Raw genomic sequence first — 16,817 nt, 5'->3', positions numbered from 1 at the left:
TCCACACCTCTGGGAGTGGTCTTCCGGTGAGTTCAATGTAAATCGGATTTCGAATGATCCTTAGTCAATATCAGTTGTTCAAGTATTACATGCATGCATTCCAGTTGATTACATTACATCAAATACTATCATAACTGTACATTGGTATTATTCTAGTACAGTTTCAGAATTACAGTGGTTTTACAATATTGTCATTACTTTATTGATTACAGTTTCAGAATCATGGCTGTATTCTGGTGTACACTATATGCATTTTTATTAATTTTATGGACCGGGTCGTATATTTGTTTCTAATATCCTACAGTACTCAAGTACAAGTACTGTTACATTGCTTAAATTATACTCAATTACAAGTAAAAGTACTAGTGTTAAAAAAAGACTTTACTACAGCTACTACTACAGCTTACATACTAGCTGTAGTACACATTCCACGCCCAGATACTACTTGTTGTTACAGCCTACATGCGCAAAGTCTGCAACTTCTGTCAGAGCAACGGATTTTGCGGGGCTTGCTGAAAAAAAGACACGCCAGACAGTCGCGGTGTGCACGGAGGGGAGGGGCTGTGTGTGTGTGTGTGTGTGTTCGCGCGCGCGTGTGTGTGTGTGTGTGCGTGTGTGTGTGAGACGCGTGAGTGACAGAGACGGAGGGAGAGCAGGGAAAGGAAATGCAGCTGAACGAATACGCTGCGTGAATAGCGTTAAAAACAAACAAACACCAACGCAATGTGCGGCGGCCGTTGCCTAGCAATGATGACGACGTTGATGACGTCGTGGTCACCTGGCATTCCTTTGCTCTTTAGAACGTGCACTCACTAGAGGCTCACACTTCTATCCGGTCAGTTCTAATTGTTGAAACAGGTTTCAAGCACAGTCGCGATGTTTTCTTGTCTCAATAAGCTATTGATGGCCGGCCGAAATAATGCAGAAAATACACAGAGGACAGAGGAGATGCAGGACATCAAATGTAGTGTGGTGCTACAGATCAACTATTTCTTCGACAGGTTGACAGAGGAACCGTGGAAAAAGTTAAAGAACGGCATCCCAGACGACACCACTGAAATTCAGATAGGAGAACTGCTTTTAAATATAATAATAACCTTATCCAGAGCCTTCTTCGAAACTGTAAAGAACAGAATCAAGGTGTCTGAAAGAGAAGTCCAAGCTGCTTTAGGTGACATGGTGACGCAATGTTTCAGAGATGTTCTGAAAGTGGAAGGCAAAGTCAAATGTAAAAGCTCAAAACGCTTGAATGTACGCATATGTAGAGAGGTTGCAGAAACTGTCAATTCTGTCCCCGGGGATGTACAGGATTTGACCCCACGCCACATCCCTCCCCCCAGAAGACTCTGCAAAATGGTTTATCATGCCGTAAAAATGATGTATGTATTCATTGCAAAGATGAACCGGGTGTACACACCTCGAGTACGAAGAAAGAGAACGACTTTCAGCGAAAAGCTGGTGATAGTCAACCTGGATGGGAGCGATGATGAGTCCTCAGACATTGTTGAGGAGTTAGAGAAGCAGGAGAATGTCCCATCAGACGGCCAGACGGATAAAATAAGCAATGTATATCTGGAAGCCGAAATTCTGAGAGCGGGGTGCAAGACCATGGATCCTTTCTTGGTGGACATGTCAGACACGCAATTAAAAACGTTTGAACATTACAGCTCCTTCAGAAAATCTGTTCCTCCGGCAGTTCTTGAAGAATGGCACAGATCGGAGGGCACAGATGTCTTTCTACAAGCCAAACTCAGGATGTTTTATTCAGTTTTATTTGTTGAAACGTGGCTGAATCACATACTGGAACAACTGAAGAAAAATTTCAGGAATGACATCAAAGTAAATTGCCTCCCCCTTTTGGACATGGAAGACATTATCGCCAAGCTGCTGATGTGGGGAAATAATAAACCAGAGCCTAATAATTGGGAGTTTAAATTTAAATTGATGAGAATCACACAGGAGCTGACCAACATTCTCTTCAGACACTTGACAGGCAGTCCGCCGCCAGAGATCGCCCCAGGAGCACAGAGAGGAGATTCTGAAGGCGGCGCGAGCGGGTCCCAGTCACATGTTTACCTGTACAATGAGATAAGGTACAAAGTGTGGAGCTTCATGGGGCTGTTCAAGTACTGGCAGAACTATAAGGCTTACAGGGTGGCTCAAGAGACCAGAGACCGTTTAAAGTTAAAAACTTCTGCAAAACCTGCAGAGGACAACACAGAGAAATGCTCCATTTGCATCATCCTGTCCGCGATATGGGACGGCACAGTAAGGATGTGGCGCTCCTTTGTCAATGGGGACGTGGAAGTTGAAGATTACATCTTCAACTCCAAGGATCATGAGACACCATCAAAAGAGGAGAACAGAGAAGCTGAGAGCCTCAGCTGGGTTGGCCGAGCCATCCACAACTTTAGGAGAGGAGACAAGGTCTCACCACTTAAGTGAAGGCAAGCAAGGCAATTTTTTTTGTATGGCACATTTCAACAACAAGGCGATTGATTGACCGAAGCCTGAGTTATCCCCTGTTTTGACTGTTTTCTGTTGAATCTGAAGGACGTAAATTAAAACCTTTGTTTGCATTTTGAACCCGGTGTCCTCGCACTATTTGAACTACCCCGGAGAGAGCGGCAGCGCCTCTCGTGACATCACAGTATGTATGTGTATATGTACTTCTCCAATTGACATAATTGAATGTATGAACTCCTGAGACTGATCAGTTTTAACACTTTTAAGTATTTCTTACCCACTGATTCCAAATGAATTGCTGAAAATTAACTGACTGAAGAAAGTGTCATGAAGGATGGGTCATGACCGAAAGAACTAGGTCACGGGTACAAGCGGCCGAAATGGGTTTCCTCAGGAGAGTGGCTGGCGTCTCCCTTAGAGATAGGGTGAGAAGCTCAGCCATTCGTGAGGAGCTCGGAGTAGAGCCGCTGCTCCTTTGCGTCGAAACGAGCCAGTTGAGGTGGTTTGGGCATCTGGTGAGGATGCCCTCTGGGCGCCTCCCTAGGGAGGTGTTCCAGGCACGGCCAGCTGGCAAGAGGCTCCGGGGAAGACCCAGTACTAGGTGGAGAGATTATATCTCTGCACTGGCCTTGGGACACCTTGGATCCCCCCCAGTCACAGCTGGTAGATTTGGCCCAGGAAAGGGAAGTTTGGGGTCCCCTGCTGGAGCTGTTGCCCCCGCGACCCGACCCCGGATAAGCGGTTGAAAATGGATGGATGGAAGAAAGTGTATAATTCACCAAATATGCAGACTCTTGGAGTTTGCCAATATTACTATAAATGACAACTCAATAGATATTTACTTAAAGTGGCCAAAAATGGCCAGAATTCACACGAATGTCTCATTTAATGTTGTCATGTAATGTCAACATTACATGACAACGAATGTCATGTACATATTTTAAACGGGATCCTTTTCACGTAATCACAAGAAATCTGAGAAGTGTTAACGTCTATTTCTTTTTCAAACAGCAATTCTTTCCATCAGTGGATACCTAAATACATACAATAGGTAGATAAATACAATAGTCTTGTTTAGACTGCAGTACAATCCACCTCCACGTTTAATCATTGAAAGATTTAAGAATCAACTCCATCTTGAGATTTCGGACTTGTTCACGATACTTAGTGGTCACATTGATATATTCTGCATTAACAATACACTCCTATCAGTCTCACGCTCTCAATGACGTTTTTTGACATCCTTTAGTATACTTTTTAACACGATGCTATGCCATTTTTTTAACCAAACTGTGACTTATTTAGACAACATGCTAAACATACTATGAAGAACTAAGTGTTTCTCTATTTTTTTGTGTTTGTGTAAACACATGGTTAAATGTAAAGTGTGGGAATTGATAAAACCTAATATTTAACTATCATCACGCTGTGTGCAGGGCTTGACATTAGCACACTAGCCACTTTGGCGGGTGGAATACTTTGTGATGCTGTGCTTTCCGAGCTCTGCGTGTCATGGATGCTTTAGTCCATAACTCATTTATTCGTGACTGCGTTCGTCCTCATAGATGCTTCCAATCTTTTTCTTTCTTGTTTTATTCCTCTCCCCCTCTTCTGTCCCCTCTCCCTCTTTCTCTGGAGGAAGACACAACACACACTTAATGAAATACACACACACAAGCACATACAGTGTACTCAAGCCAACTCACACGCATTTACGCCAGCGAACACACAAGTATAAACGTGCAGACAGTCTCTCTCCCACACACACACACACACACACACGCACACTTCAGGGAGTTTCCCCTCACTCTCTGAAGCATTGTGCTGACCAGCTGTCTCCGGTGTTCACTGACATCTTCAACACCTCCCTGGAGACATGCCACGTACCAGCCTGCTTCAAGGCCTCCACCATCATCCCTGTCCCCAAGAAGCCCAGGATCACAGGACTCAATGACTACAGGCCCGTCGCCCTGACCTCTGTAGTCATGAAGTCTTTTGAACGGCTAGTCCTGTCCCACCTGAAGTCCCTCACCGACCCCCTCCTGGACTCCCTGCAGTTCGCCTACAGAGCCAACAGGTCTGTGGACGATGCTGTCAACATCGCCCTCCACTACATCCTCCAGCATCTGGACTCCCCAGGAACCTACGCCAGGATCCTGTTTGTGGACTTCAGCTCTGCTTTTAACACTATCATCCCGTCTCTGCTGCAGGACAAACTCTCCCAGCTGCACGTGCCCGACTCCACCTGCAAGTGGATCACAGACTTCCTGTCTGACAGGAAGCAGCACGTGAAGCTGGGGAAACATGTCTCAGCCTCTCGGACCATCAGCACCGGTTCCCCCCAAGGCTGCGTTCTTTCCCCTCTGCTCTTCTCCCTGTACACCAACAGCTGCACCTCCAGTCATCAGTCCGTCAAGCTCCTGAAGTTTGCGGATGACACCACCCTCATTGGACTAATCTCTGGTGGGGACGAGTCCGCCTACAGGTGGGAGTCTGACCATCTGGTGTCGTGGTGCAGCCAGAACAACCTGGAGCTCAACGCTCTAAAGACAGTGGAGATGGTTGTGGATTTCAGGCGGAACAGAGCCCCACCCTCCCCCATCACCCTGTGTGACTCCCCTGTCACTATTGTGGATTCCTTCCGTTTCCTGGGCTCCATCATCACCCAGGACCTCAAGTGGGAGCTGAACATCAGCTCCATCACCAAGAAGGCTCAGCAGAGGTTGTTCTTCCTGAGGCAGCTGAAGAAACTCAACCTGCCAAATACGATGATGGTCCACTTCTACACGGCCATCATCGAGTCCATCCTCTGCTCCTCCATCACCGTCTGGTACGCTGCAGCCACAGCCAATGACAAGGGCAGGCTTCAGCGGGTCATCCGCTCTGCAGAAAGGGTGATCGGCTGCAATCTGCCGTCCCTGCAGGACTTGTTCGCTTCCAGGTCTCTGAAGCGAGCTAAAAAGATTGCGGCCGACCCCTCCCACCCCGGACATAAACTGTTTGTGCCCCTTCCATCTGGCAGGAGGCTGAGGTCCATCAGGACTACGACCTCCCGCCACACGAACAGTTTCTTCCCGTCGGCAGTCGGGCTCATCAACAGAGCCCGGTCCCCCACCGCCTGACTATAACACTCCACCGGTCACTCCCCCTCATACTGCACATGTCACTTTAACTGCAATTCATCACTTTGTCACTTGTCACTTTGTCTCTTGTCTGTTACTTGTTTGTTAGTGCACTTTATGCTTAATATTTTTCAACTTTTTAATATTTAAAATTTGTTTAACTTTATTCCCCTGTTTTATACTAACCCATAGCCTTAGCCTTATTCTTACTAACCCATTGCATTAGCATTTCATTCCACTTTATTTTATTACCTGTGCACTGTTGTCTTGTCTGTCTACTGTCGCGCACTAACCGCCAAGACAAATTCCTTGTATGTTTGACATATTTTGGCTAATAAATGTTTCCTGATTCCTGATTCCTGATTCCTGACTGTCATTAGTATGCGGTGGCCCAATGACAGATCACCTTGGCTGGAGCAAAGTCAGTCCCAGAAAGCTCTGTCTTCATATAAAAACACCGTCTCAGCTGGCAAAAGAATATATGTTTGGGGTCCGTGGTTAGGGAATCATATTTAGAGGTATTTAGTTTGAGGCGGCATTTTGCCGTGGATGGACTGCTGCGTGACTTGATGCACCAGACTTAAGGAGATTCAGAGCAGAGAAGTGTGCGGCCTGAAGAACAATACACAGGTTTGCCAAAGAAAGAAAAGGTTTGTCCTCACAACATTTAAACTCGTCACTTCCCGGCAATTTTTTCCAGGCGTTTTAATTAGACACCGCAACGCGAACGTGTGATCAATCAAAACACCTGTGGAACCGACCTCCCCACTGCAGCCTTTAAAGCTGGAGGTGAGCAACATCAGAGAAACCAGCAAGAGTATGCTAACGTTAACGCTAACCGTTCCAATGAATGTAGCTAGCAACGCTAGATAGATAGATACATAGGTACAATTTAGCATCAGCACTGACAGCCAGTCAATTTCAGGCCTCCGAAGCCACGCCCCCAAAAGTACCGTGATTAAACACACAAACGGTTGTTGTTAGCATCCATCGCGTTAAGCTAGCTAGTGTTAGTAGTCAAATGTAAAATGGACTTATTAAAACTGCCTCAGAGACCAGATTCTTTTTCACGAATAAAATGAGAATTTAGACAAATATAACTATTATAAAATTAAAAAAATGTAGCTTTATATCAGCGTTGTTCAGTAAATTCTTTCATGTACTGAAAATGTGTACTGTTGTGTTCAAAAATGAAGAAACGCCGGACGGACAGAGGTCATCGCTGATCAAAAGGTTAAAATCAAATGTATTTAATAAAGGAGATGGCGTTGCGGTAAAAAGAACATCTCAGCTGAGGAGCCGCTGGTCTCAGCAACCAACAGGCCCCAGGCAGTCCTTTGACCATCCCTAGTGCCCGTCTGTAGCCTCCACCAGCGAACTCTAGAACAATGGTTCCTACAGGTATTTATACCAATGCTTAAAGGTGTGAAAGTTAGTGTCCACACCTCTGGGAGTGGTCTTCCGGTGAGTTCAATGTAAATCGGATTTCGAATGATCCTTAGTCAATATCAGTTGTTCAAGTATTACATGCATGCATTCCAGTTGATTACATTACATCAAATACTATCATAACTGTACATTGGTATTATTCTAGTACAGTTTCAGAATTACAGTGGTTTTACAATATTGTCATTACTTTATTGATTACAGTTTCAGAATCATGGCTGTATTCTGGTGTACACTATATGCATTTTTATTAATTTTATGGACCGGGTCGTATATTTGTTTCTAATATCCTACAGTTCTCAAGTACAAGTACTGTTACATTGCTTAAATTATACTCAATTACAAGTAAAAGTACTAGTGTTAAAAAAATACTTTACTACAGCTACTACTACAGCTTACATACTAGCTGTAGTACACATTCCACGCCCAGATACTACTTGTTGTTACAGCCTACATGCGCAAAGTCTGCAACTTCTGTCAGAGCAACGGATTTTGCGGGGCTTGCTAAAAAAAAGACACGCCAGACAGTCGCGGTGTGCACGGAGGGGAGGGGCTGTGTGTGTGTGTGTGTGTGTGTGCGCGCGCGCGTGCGTGTGTGTGTGCGTGTGTGTGTGAGACGCGTGAGTGACAGAGACGGAGGGAGAGCAGGGAAAGGAAATGCAGCTGAACGAATACGCTGCGTGAATAGCGTTAAAAACAAACAAACACCAACGCAATGTGCGGCGGCCGTTGCCTAGCAATGATGACGACGTTGATGACGTCGTGGTCACCTGGCATTCCTTTGCTCTTTAGAACGTGCACTCACTAGAGGCTCACACTTCTATCCGGTCAGTTCTAATTGTTGAAACAGGTTTCAAGCACAGTCGCGATGTTTTCTTGTCTCAATAAGCTATTGATGGCCGGCCGAAATAATGCAGAAAATACACAGAGGACAGAGGAGATGCAGGACATCAAATGTAGTGTGGTGCTACAGATCAACTATTTCTTCGACAGGTTGACAGAGGAACCGTGGAAAAAGTTAAAGAACGGCATCCCAGACGACACCACTGAAATTCAGATAGGAGAACTGCTTTTAAATATAATAATAACCTTATCCAGAGCCTTCTTCGAAACTGTAAAGAACAGAATCAAGGTGTCTGAAAGAGAAGTCCAAGCTGCTTTAGGTGACATGGTGACGCAATGTTTCAGAGATGTTCTGAAAGTGGAAGGCAAAGTCAAATGTAAAAGCTCAAAACGCTTGAATGTACGCATATGTAGAGAGGTTGCAGAAACTGTCAATTCTGTCCCCGGGGATGTACAGGATTTGACCCCACGCCACATCCCTCCCCCCAGAAGACTCTGCAAAATGGTTTATCATGCCGTAAAAATGATGTATGTATTCATTGCAAAGATGAACCGGGTGTACACACCTCGAGTACGAAGAAAGAGAACGACTTTCAGCGAAAAGCTGGTGATAGTCAACCTGGATGGGAGCGATGATGAGTCCTCAGACATTGTTGAGGAGTTAGAGAAGCAGGAGAATGTCCCATCAGACGGCCAGACGGATAAAATAAGCAATGTATATCTGGAAGCCGAAATTCTGAGAGCGGGGTGCAAGACCATGGATCCTTTCTTGGTGGACATGTCAGACACGCAATTAAAAACGTTTGAACATTACAGCTCCTTCAGAAAATCTGTTCCTCCGGCAGTTCTTGAAGAATGGCACAGATCGGAGGGCACAGATGTCTTTCTACAAGCCAAACTCAGGATGTTTTATTCAGTTTTATTTGTTGAAACGTGGCTGAATCACATACTGGAACAACTGAAGAAAAATTTCAGGAATGACATCAAAGTAAATTGCCTCCCCCTTTTGGACATGGAAGACATTATCGCCAAGCTGCTGATGTGGGGAAATAATAAACCAGAGCCTAATAATTGGGAGTTTAAATTTAAATTGATGAGAATCACACAGGAGCTGACCAACATTCTCTTCAGACACTTGACAGGCAGTCCGCCGCCAGAGATCGCCCCAGGAGCACAGAGAGGAGATTCTGAAGGCGGCGCGAGCGGGTCCCAGTCACATGTTTACCTGTACAATGAGATAAGGTACAAAGTGTGGAGCTTCATGGGGCTGTTCAAGTACTGGCAGAACTATAAGGCTTACAGGGTGGCTCAAGAGACCAGAGACCGTTTAAAGTTAAAAACTTCTGCAAAACCTGCAGAGGACAACACAGAGAAATGCTCCATTTGCATCATCCTGTCCGCGATATGGGACGGCACAGTAAGGATGTGGCGCTCCTTTGTCAATGGGGACGTGGAAGTTGAAGATTACATCTTCAACTCCAAGGATCATGAGACACCATCAAAAGAGGAGAACAGAGAAGCTGAGAGCCTCAGCTGGGTTGGCCGAGCCATCCACAACTTTAGGAGAGGAGACAAGGTCTCACCACTTAAGTGAAGGCAAGCAAGGCAATTTTCTTCGTATGGCACATTTCAACAACAAGGCAATTAAAAGTGCGTCACATAAAACCATTAAAAACATCCATTTCAGAAATGGTCAATTAAGCAGCAAACAGAAAAAACTATACTAAACCAAGTTTAGTTTGTTTGAGAACAACACTACATTGATAATTTCCAGATCATCCAGTTTCCTCTATGAAATCACATTTAAAGTGTTAAATCTTAATCTGTTGCATCCCTGTTATAGTACCAGCAGAGGGAGTAAGTACCAAAGAAAACTAAACTCTGACTCTTGCTCTTCCCTTTAACACACTGCAGAAGATGGACAACCACCACTACCAACAACTGCTATTAAATTGATACAACAGACAATACAATTATTAGGTGGTTATTATTTGATATTCAATTTACTTTCCCGATATTGATAACGTTTCTTTTGACCATGAAGAAATTAATAAGCAGCTGTAAGTTTTGAGTATGACCATCATGAGGTCACATGCCCTATTTAATTTCACTTATGTTTTCATCTGACAGCAATGACTGTAATTATAATTACAGACACCAAGAGGCTAAACAAGTGAACCCACAAACCTTAGACATTTTCCCAAGATTTGGATAACAATTGGTCCTCATATGACACACGTACATACTGTATGTGTTTAAAATACCTTGTGTAAATCTAAGACGATTATCTTTTGCAACAACTCTTTGTTACTACAAGGCTAGGTTATTATTTTCTTACAGAAACAATTTAAGATTATGCGATTAGAGTTTTATTGTGAAACAAATCCTCTTATGTGTGTTAACAGAGACCTTGCAACCAAAACAGTGCCATTCGATAAAGAACCTCATCGGAGAAGGAGGTTTCGCTCAACAACCTTCACCCACCATCTACTCACTTTTTGTCTGACTAAACTGACAGAAATGGCCAAACTTATCTTCCTGGTGGCACCTCTACTAGTATTGGGAAATATTGACTTCATCCATGCTGGGTTTGCCCCCAACGTCATTATTGATATGGCAAAAATCGTCATCGACAATTACTGCTCACCCGAGAAGCTGGCGGGGATGAAGGAGGCTATCGAAGCAGCAGGCAGCAACACAGAGGTTCTTAGCATTCCAGACGCTGAAACCTTGGCTAATGTACTCAGTGCTGGAGTTCAGACTACAGTCAGTGACCCACGTTTGATGATCTCTTATGAGCCAAACTATGTCCCAGTGGTTCCACCAAAGATGCCTCCCTTGCCCCCTGACCAGGTAATTGCGGTCCTGCAGACGTCGATCAAGCTTGACATCCTGGAGGGAAACATCGGCTACCTAAGGATCGATCACATCCTCGGAGAGGATGTTGCTGAGAAGGTTGGTCCTTTGCTCCTAGACCTGGTCTGGAATAAAATCCTGCCTACCTCAGCGCTCATCTTTGACTTGCGCTACACCAGCAGCGGAGACATCTCAGGAATCCCCTACATTGTGTCATACTTCACAGAAGCCGGAACTCCGATTCACATTGACAGCATCTACGATCGTCCATCAAACACCACCACTAAGCTGTTTTCTATGTCAACACTGCTGGGGGAAAGATACAGCACAAGCAAACCCCTCATTATTCTCACCAGCAAAAACACCAAGGGCATTGCCGAAGATGTTGCGTACTGCCTCCAAAACCTGAAGAGGGCCACCATTGTGGGAGAGAAGACCGCTGGGGGTTCAGTGAAAGTTGATAAAATCCAAGTAAGGGACACAGGCTTCTACGTTACCGTGCCAACTGCAAAGTCCGTCAACCCTATCACTGGCTCCACCTGGGAGGTTACAGGTGTGACCCCTAATGTGGAGGTCAACGCCGAGGATGCCCTCGCTACCGCCATCAAGATTGTCACCCTCCTTAACCAAGTTCCAGCCATCATTGAGGGATCAGCGACCCTGATTGCTGACAACTACGCCTTTGAAGATATCGGCGCTGCTGTTGCAGAAAAGTTGAAAGGGCTTCTGGCGAACGGCGAGTACAGCAAGGTTGTCTCCAAGGACAGTTTGGAGATGAAGCTGTCAGCTGACCTGAGGACTCTGTCCGGGGACAAGAGCCTGAAGACCACCAGCAACGTCCCAGCCCTGCCACCCATGGTGAGCCTCTTGTTCATAAGAGTGTGGTCTTTTGGTGTCACTTGTTAATGTTAAAACACAGATATTTAATGGGTGCATTTTTACACTTGCATAAAATTATCCAGTCTTTAAAAAAAATCTATTATTTATTATGTATTTGTAAATGTTTTTGAGCTGCATTCAATGCAACATATTATATGTTAATATTATGGAGGACATAAGGTAAATATTATACACTTGGAAACATGTCTACTACGCAGCAATTCAAATATATTTAATATGTGAATTCTATATGGGGAATTATGATTAAATATAATACATTAACTCATATATTCATATACAGTATAATACAACAAATACTGGTGTTGTTTTTTTACCTACAGAATTATTCTCCAGAGATGTACATTGAGCTGATCAAAGTCTCCTTTCACACTGACGTATTTGAAGACAACATTGGATACCTGCGCTTTGACATGTTTGGAGACTTTGAGGAGGTCAAGGCCATCGCCCAGATTATTGTTGAGCACGTGTGGAACAAGGTTGTGAACACTGATGCTATGATCGTTGACCTCAGGTGGGTGATACAGTGCCACAGAGAGCTTCTATGCAAGATGCTGTGTGTGAGTGTCCATTTTGGATAACAAATTAGTGCATTAGTGTAGTCATTTTTCATATTTAAAAATATGTACCGCTAATAATTAATTTTAAAATCCAGCCAACGTGAAATTACATTGAATGACCTTCATTGCTGCCTGCGTAGATTCATGTTTCACAAAGGACCATTCATTTCATCAGGAGCCTAACCTTCTATAATTGTTCTGCTACTGTTCGTTGCAGGAACAACATTGGTGGCCCAACAACTGCCATTGCAGGCTTCTGCTCTTACTTCTTTGACAGCGACAAGCAGATTGTGCTGGACAGGCTGTACGACAGACCATCCGGGACCACCACAGAGCTCCGGACCCTGCCTGAACTCACCGGTAATTACCAAAAATAAGTCAAGTCATATTAACACGAAGGTTTATGAGAAGATAGTGAACATAGCAAATATCTTTAATAGGAGTTGGTGATGCATGGTCACCATTTAAGTATCATTCTTTCCTTTCATCATCATCCTCTTAAGTTTGTTTTTTGTATAGCTATGAAGCTGTTTGAATGCTTTGTTTGAATAAGAGATGGGTCTGTTTGCCTCTTTGGCAAAGTCAATGCATCTTTGGTGAAGAGGAGCGCTTCATTGTGTTACACGTTCACCGTTCACCTTTTTCTGTAATTTGATAATTGTACCATTTTGTTCATCTGTCACTCCTTTTCCACTTCTATCGTTCAACGTTGACCCCTTTTCACTACCCAGTCGTCACTGGTAGACTTTACATTTTTTTCAGTTTTAAACCTGTTCTACCTCCATGCCATCCTCTTCCTAAGGCACAAGGTACGGCTCCAAGAAGAGTCTGGTCATGCTGACCAGCAGAGCAACCGCTGGCGCCGCAGAAGAGTTTGTTTACATCATGAAGAAACTCGGCCGCGCTATGATTGTCGGAGAGACCACCGCCGGGACTTCCCACCCACCAAAAACCTTCAGAGTTGGTGAGACCGACATCTTCCTCAGCATCCCCACTGTCCACTCTGACACTGCCGCCGGGCCAGCCTGGGAGGGAGCTGGCGTCGCACCTCACATACCCGTCCCAGCTGACGCCGCCCTCGAGACTGCCAAGGGTATCTTCAAAAAGCACTTTGCAGGCCAGAAATAAGCAGCGTCCTCAGAAAACCCAGGGGGAGGGTTCACCCATCACTTTTGGTTGAACCCCACTTTTGCTCTGGCCAAATAGATTTAAAGATTTACAATTAAGAATTGTTTGAGAAGTTGAAGAATGTAGATTGCCTACAGTAGAGTGTAATCTGCCATTCATTTAGTCAAAACTTAAGCCTTTTTAGGACCGTTAGTAAAGTAGAGCAAAGGTACAACAGTATTTCTGGTGAATGTTACTCTGGCTAGAGTAAACCAATTATTTTGTGAAATGGGTATGAAGAGTTCTGTGTGAAATACCAGTTATAACTGCCTCAATTTTGACATGTCCCATGTAAGAGATTGGAAACAAATTAAGTACAAATACTCACAAATGATCATTGCTACTCTTGTATTTTGTTGGATTTTTGGAATTGGGAACTCTGTGAAGTGACAAAGTTGTTGCTATGGTCAGAAATGAGGATCATGCGATGTCCTCTTCGTGTATGGGTAAATACATGAATTTATGCCACGTGGGTCTGCTTAGGTGGTATTATTTCTTGTGGTGAGACACAATAAAAAAACACAAATACAAGTGTCTGTTGGTCATGTTTTACACAAGAGGCATCAAACAAAAATATCAGTTGTACCATTCCAGAAGTTCTTTTTAATTTATTGTGTATCTATTCTACACTGTAGAGCGAGACGGTTCCTTTTTCTTTTGTGTTATAAGATACAACTGTCAGTTACACCTTAAACCAACAACTAGGCAGGGCAAACAAACAAAGTAAAAATGATGCATTTAGCTCACCAACAAAGAAATAACATGAAGGACTCCTGGATGAGTTTTGGTACCCGAAGGAAAAATCCTATAGATTAGCAATAGAAGTCTTGAATTGTTTTTTATATATCGTTTTTTTAAAGGACCATGTGTTTTTTATGTAAAATACAAATAAAAATAAATAAGAACCCATTTTTTGCACCGTTAAGAGAGTAAACTTTTATATCAAAGTGTGGCAGGGGTTAAAAAGGGGCCCTGAAGCTCATTTGTAGCCTGGGCCACCTTGGCAGGTCATTTCAGCATCACTTACAGAGATAAAGAAGATGGTCCAGGGAACAGACAAATAATGTGCTTTCTATATCTATATCTATAGATATATATATATCTATAATGTGGCATCATGATGAAGGCAGTTTAGATTAGGATTAACAAGTTATTAAGTTATGTTATAACGCAAGAGCATCGTATTTCTCATCATTAATAGAGAAAAATAAAAACAACTCCAGGTTTCTCTTCAGCCCTGTAGCCAGACTGAGAGTCACAGCTCTGTTGAGCCATGTATTCCTTTGGACCTCACCAGTAACGACTTCATGAACTTCTTCAATGATAAGATTCTGACTATCAAAGAGAAAATTGATGGTCTCCTGCCTTCAACCAGTGCCGACCTGTCCTCCTTGGATGCAGCAGTGGGCCCTGATGCCTGTTTGGATGCCTTCTCTTCCATCAACCTTGATCAACTGACTTCTTTATTTTCAAAGTCTAAATCTTCTACTTGTCTCTTGGATCCGATTCCGACCAAGCTGCTTAAGGAAGTTTTTCCTTTAGTTAGCACATCCTTATTAGATATTATGAATCTGTCTTTGTAGACAGGACATGTACCACAGTCCTTCAAGGTAGCTGTAATTAAACCTCTTCTTAAGAAACTGTCTTGGAGACATCAAAACTTGGATGACCGGCAACTTCCTGATGCTAAAGTTATCCTGATAGGCCCAGAGCGCCTTCGAAGCCAGCTGTCACGTGATACAGTTTTTATGGATGGAATTGCTCTGGTACCCAGCAGCACCGTCAGGAATCTGGGAGTTCTCTTCGACCAGGATATGACCTTCAACTCGCATATAAAGAAGACATCAAGGACTGCCTATTTTCATCTACGTAACATATCAAAAATCAGGAACTTTCTGTCTCAAAGTGATGCAGAAAAATTAGTTCATGCGTTTGTCACTTCCAGACTGGACTATAGACTGTAATTCTTTGTTATCGGGCTGCTCTTGTAAATCTCTTAAGCCTCTCCAGTTGATTCAGAATGCTGCAGCACGTGTATTAACAAGAACTAAGAAAAGGGATCATATCACTCCTGTATTAACTTCTCTGCACTGGCTCCCTGTTAAATCAAGAATAGATTTTAAGGTACTTCTCCTCACCTACAAGGCACTTGCTGGTGAGGCACCGTTGTATCTTAAAGAGCTTGTAACATCTTATTGCCCTACAAGGCAGCTGCGCTCCATAGATGCTGGGTTACTTGTTGTTCCTATGGTTTTAAAAAGTAGGCTGGGGGCCAGAGCCTTCAGTTATCAAGCTCCTCTTTTGTGGAACCAGGTTCCACTTTCAGTCCGGGGGGCAGATTCGGTCCGCTCTTTTAAAGTAAAACTTAAAACTTTCCTCTTTGATTCTGCGTATAGTTAGGGCTGGCTCAGGTTAGCCCGGACCAGCCCTTAGTTAAGCTGCTATAGGCTTAGACTGCAGGGGGACTTCTTAGGTCACACCGAGCTCCTCTCTCACTTTCTCGTTTTACCATAATTCACGTTTTATTAATGCACATGACTAATTCAGCTTCTTTCCGGGAGTTTTTTTGTGCTTTCTCCCCTAGCAGGTCTCCGTAGATCGTGGTTCCTTCTGGACCCTGGTCCTGACACCTGCCGTGGCCCTGCTGACGCCTGCTGCTGCCATCATCATCATCATTATTATTTTAGATATTAATTATATTACTGTACTCGTAAACCAACATTACCCTCTCCTAAAGTCTCTGTGCTGTCCCTCCCCACAGGCTTCTGTGGATGGTGGTTCTATCTGATGGTGGTTGCCCCTGCAGTGGACCCTTTTCTGGCCGAGATTTGCCCAAAAGGTCACAAACAAAAAACGTCATAAACCGAGCGAGAAACCACTTCGATCTGGATTGTTGTGTACATGAGATACATGAATACTTTGCACCTTTTAAAACATTAGTCTTGGCTACAATCTACACTAATTTGTTTGAAGATACTCCAAACACAACTCCAACAAGTTAGTAAATATGTATATACATTTTTGCAAAGTTTTAGGGCTTTCTGCCAAAAGTAACCTTTTCTGGTTTTATTGGTGACTTTTCGGGTGTCTGACGTGAAAGCACGAATTGTTCTGCATTAACTGTCCTCAGAGAGACGGTCTCACAGGAGCCTCACACAGAGAGGAGACCCACACGTCGCCTCAAGACTGAAAATGAAGCATGCAAAGCACAAAACCGCCGCTGATCTTACAGCGTCTTCCCTTGCTGAGGACTTGACAACACTGGTTCGGTAAAGTTGGCAAAATATTCACAGATTCGGACTTCCCGGTTCAATAACTCGTCAAAGACGCGTTGTCAAAACACAAAGCCCACATCTCTGCAGCTGGATCTGTGTCCTTTTACTGTACTGTGACTTTTTCTCCCTTCATTTTTTTAGTGGCCGAAATGGGCTTCCATAGGCTCAAGAGTCTCAACTAAAAC

General features: G+C 43.9%; 1 protein-coding gene across 1 annotated transcript; it reads left to right on the top strand.

Moving 5' to 3' along the window:
- Positions 1–10,278: 10,278 nt before the first annotated feature.
- rbp3 (retinol binding protein 3) lies at positions 10,279–13,888 on the top strand. Its single transcript, XM_040176991.2, has 4 exons — positions 10,279–11,591; positions 11,954–12,144; positions 12,408–12,550; positions 12,993–13,888. The coding sequence occupies exons 1-4, from the start codon at positions 10,398–10,400 to the stop codon at positions 13,316–13,318; spliced, it is 1,854 nt and encodes a 617-aa protein (XP_040032925.2). The 5' UTR covers positions 10,279–10,397; the 3' UTR covers positions 13,319–13,888.
- Positions 13,889–16,817: the final 2,929 nt, after the last annotated feature.

This window comes from Gasterosteus aculeatus, chromosome 5 (genome assembly GCF_964276395.1).
Source record: "Gasterosteus aculeatus chromosome 5, fGasAcu3.hap1.1, whole genome shotgun sequence".
Classification (NCBI taxonomy): domain Eukaryota; kingdom Metazoa; phylum Chordata; class Actinopteri; order Perciformes; family Gasterosteidae; genus Gasterosteus; species Gasterosteus aculeatus.
This window is presented reverse-complemented; position numbering and strand designations above follow the sequence as displayed.

Bases quoted from the DNA above. Each gene is read 5' to 3' on its own strand.
- rbp3 (XM_040176991.2), top strand. From the start codon at position 10,398: ATGGCCAAACTTATCTTCCTGGTGGCACCTCTACTAGTATTGGGAAAT. The intron at 11,592-11,953 runs GTGAGCCTCTTG...TTTTACCTACAG, and splicing joins TCCCAGCCCTGCCACCCATG to AATTATTCTCCAGAGATGTA. The intron at 12,551-12,992 runs GTAATTACCAAA...CCTCTTCCTAAG, and splicing joins GACCCTGCCTGAACTCACCG to GCACAAGGTACGGCTCCAAG.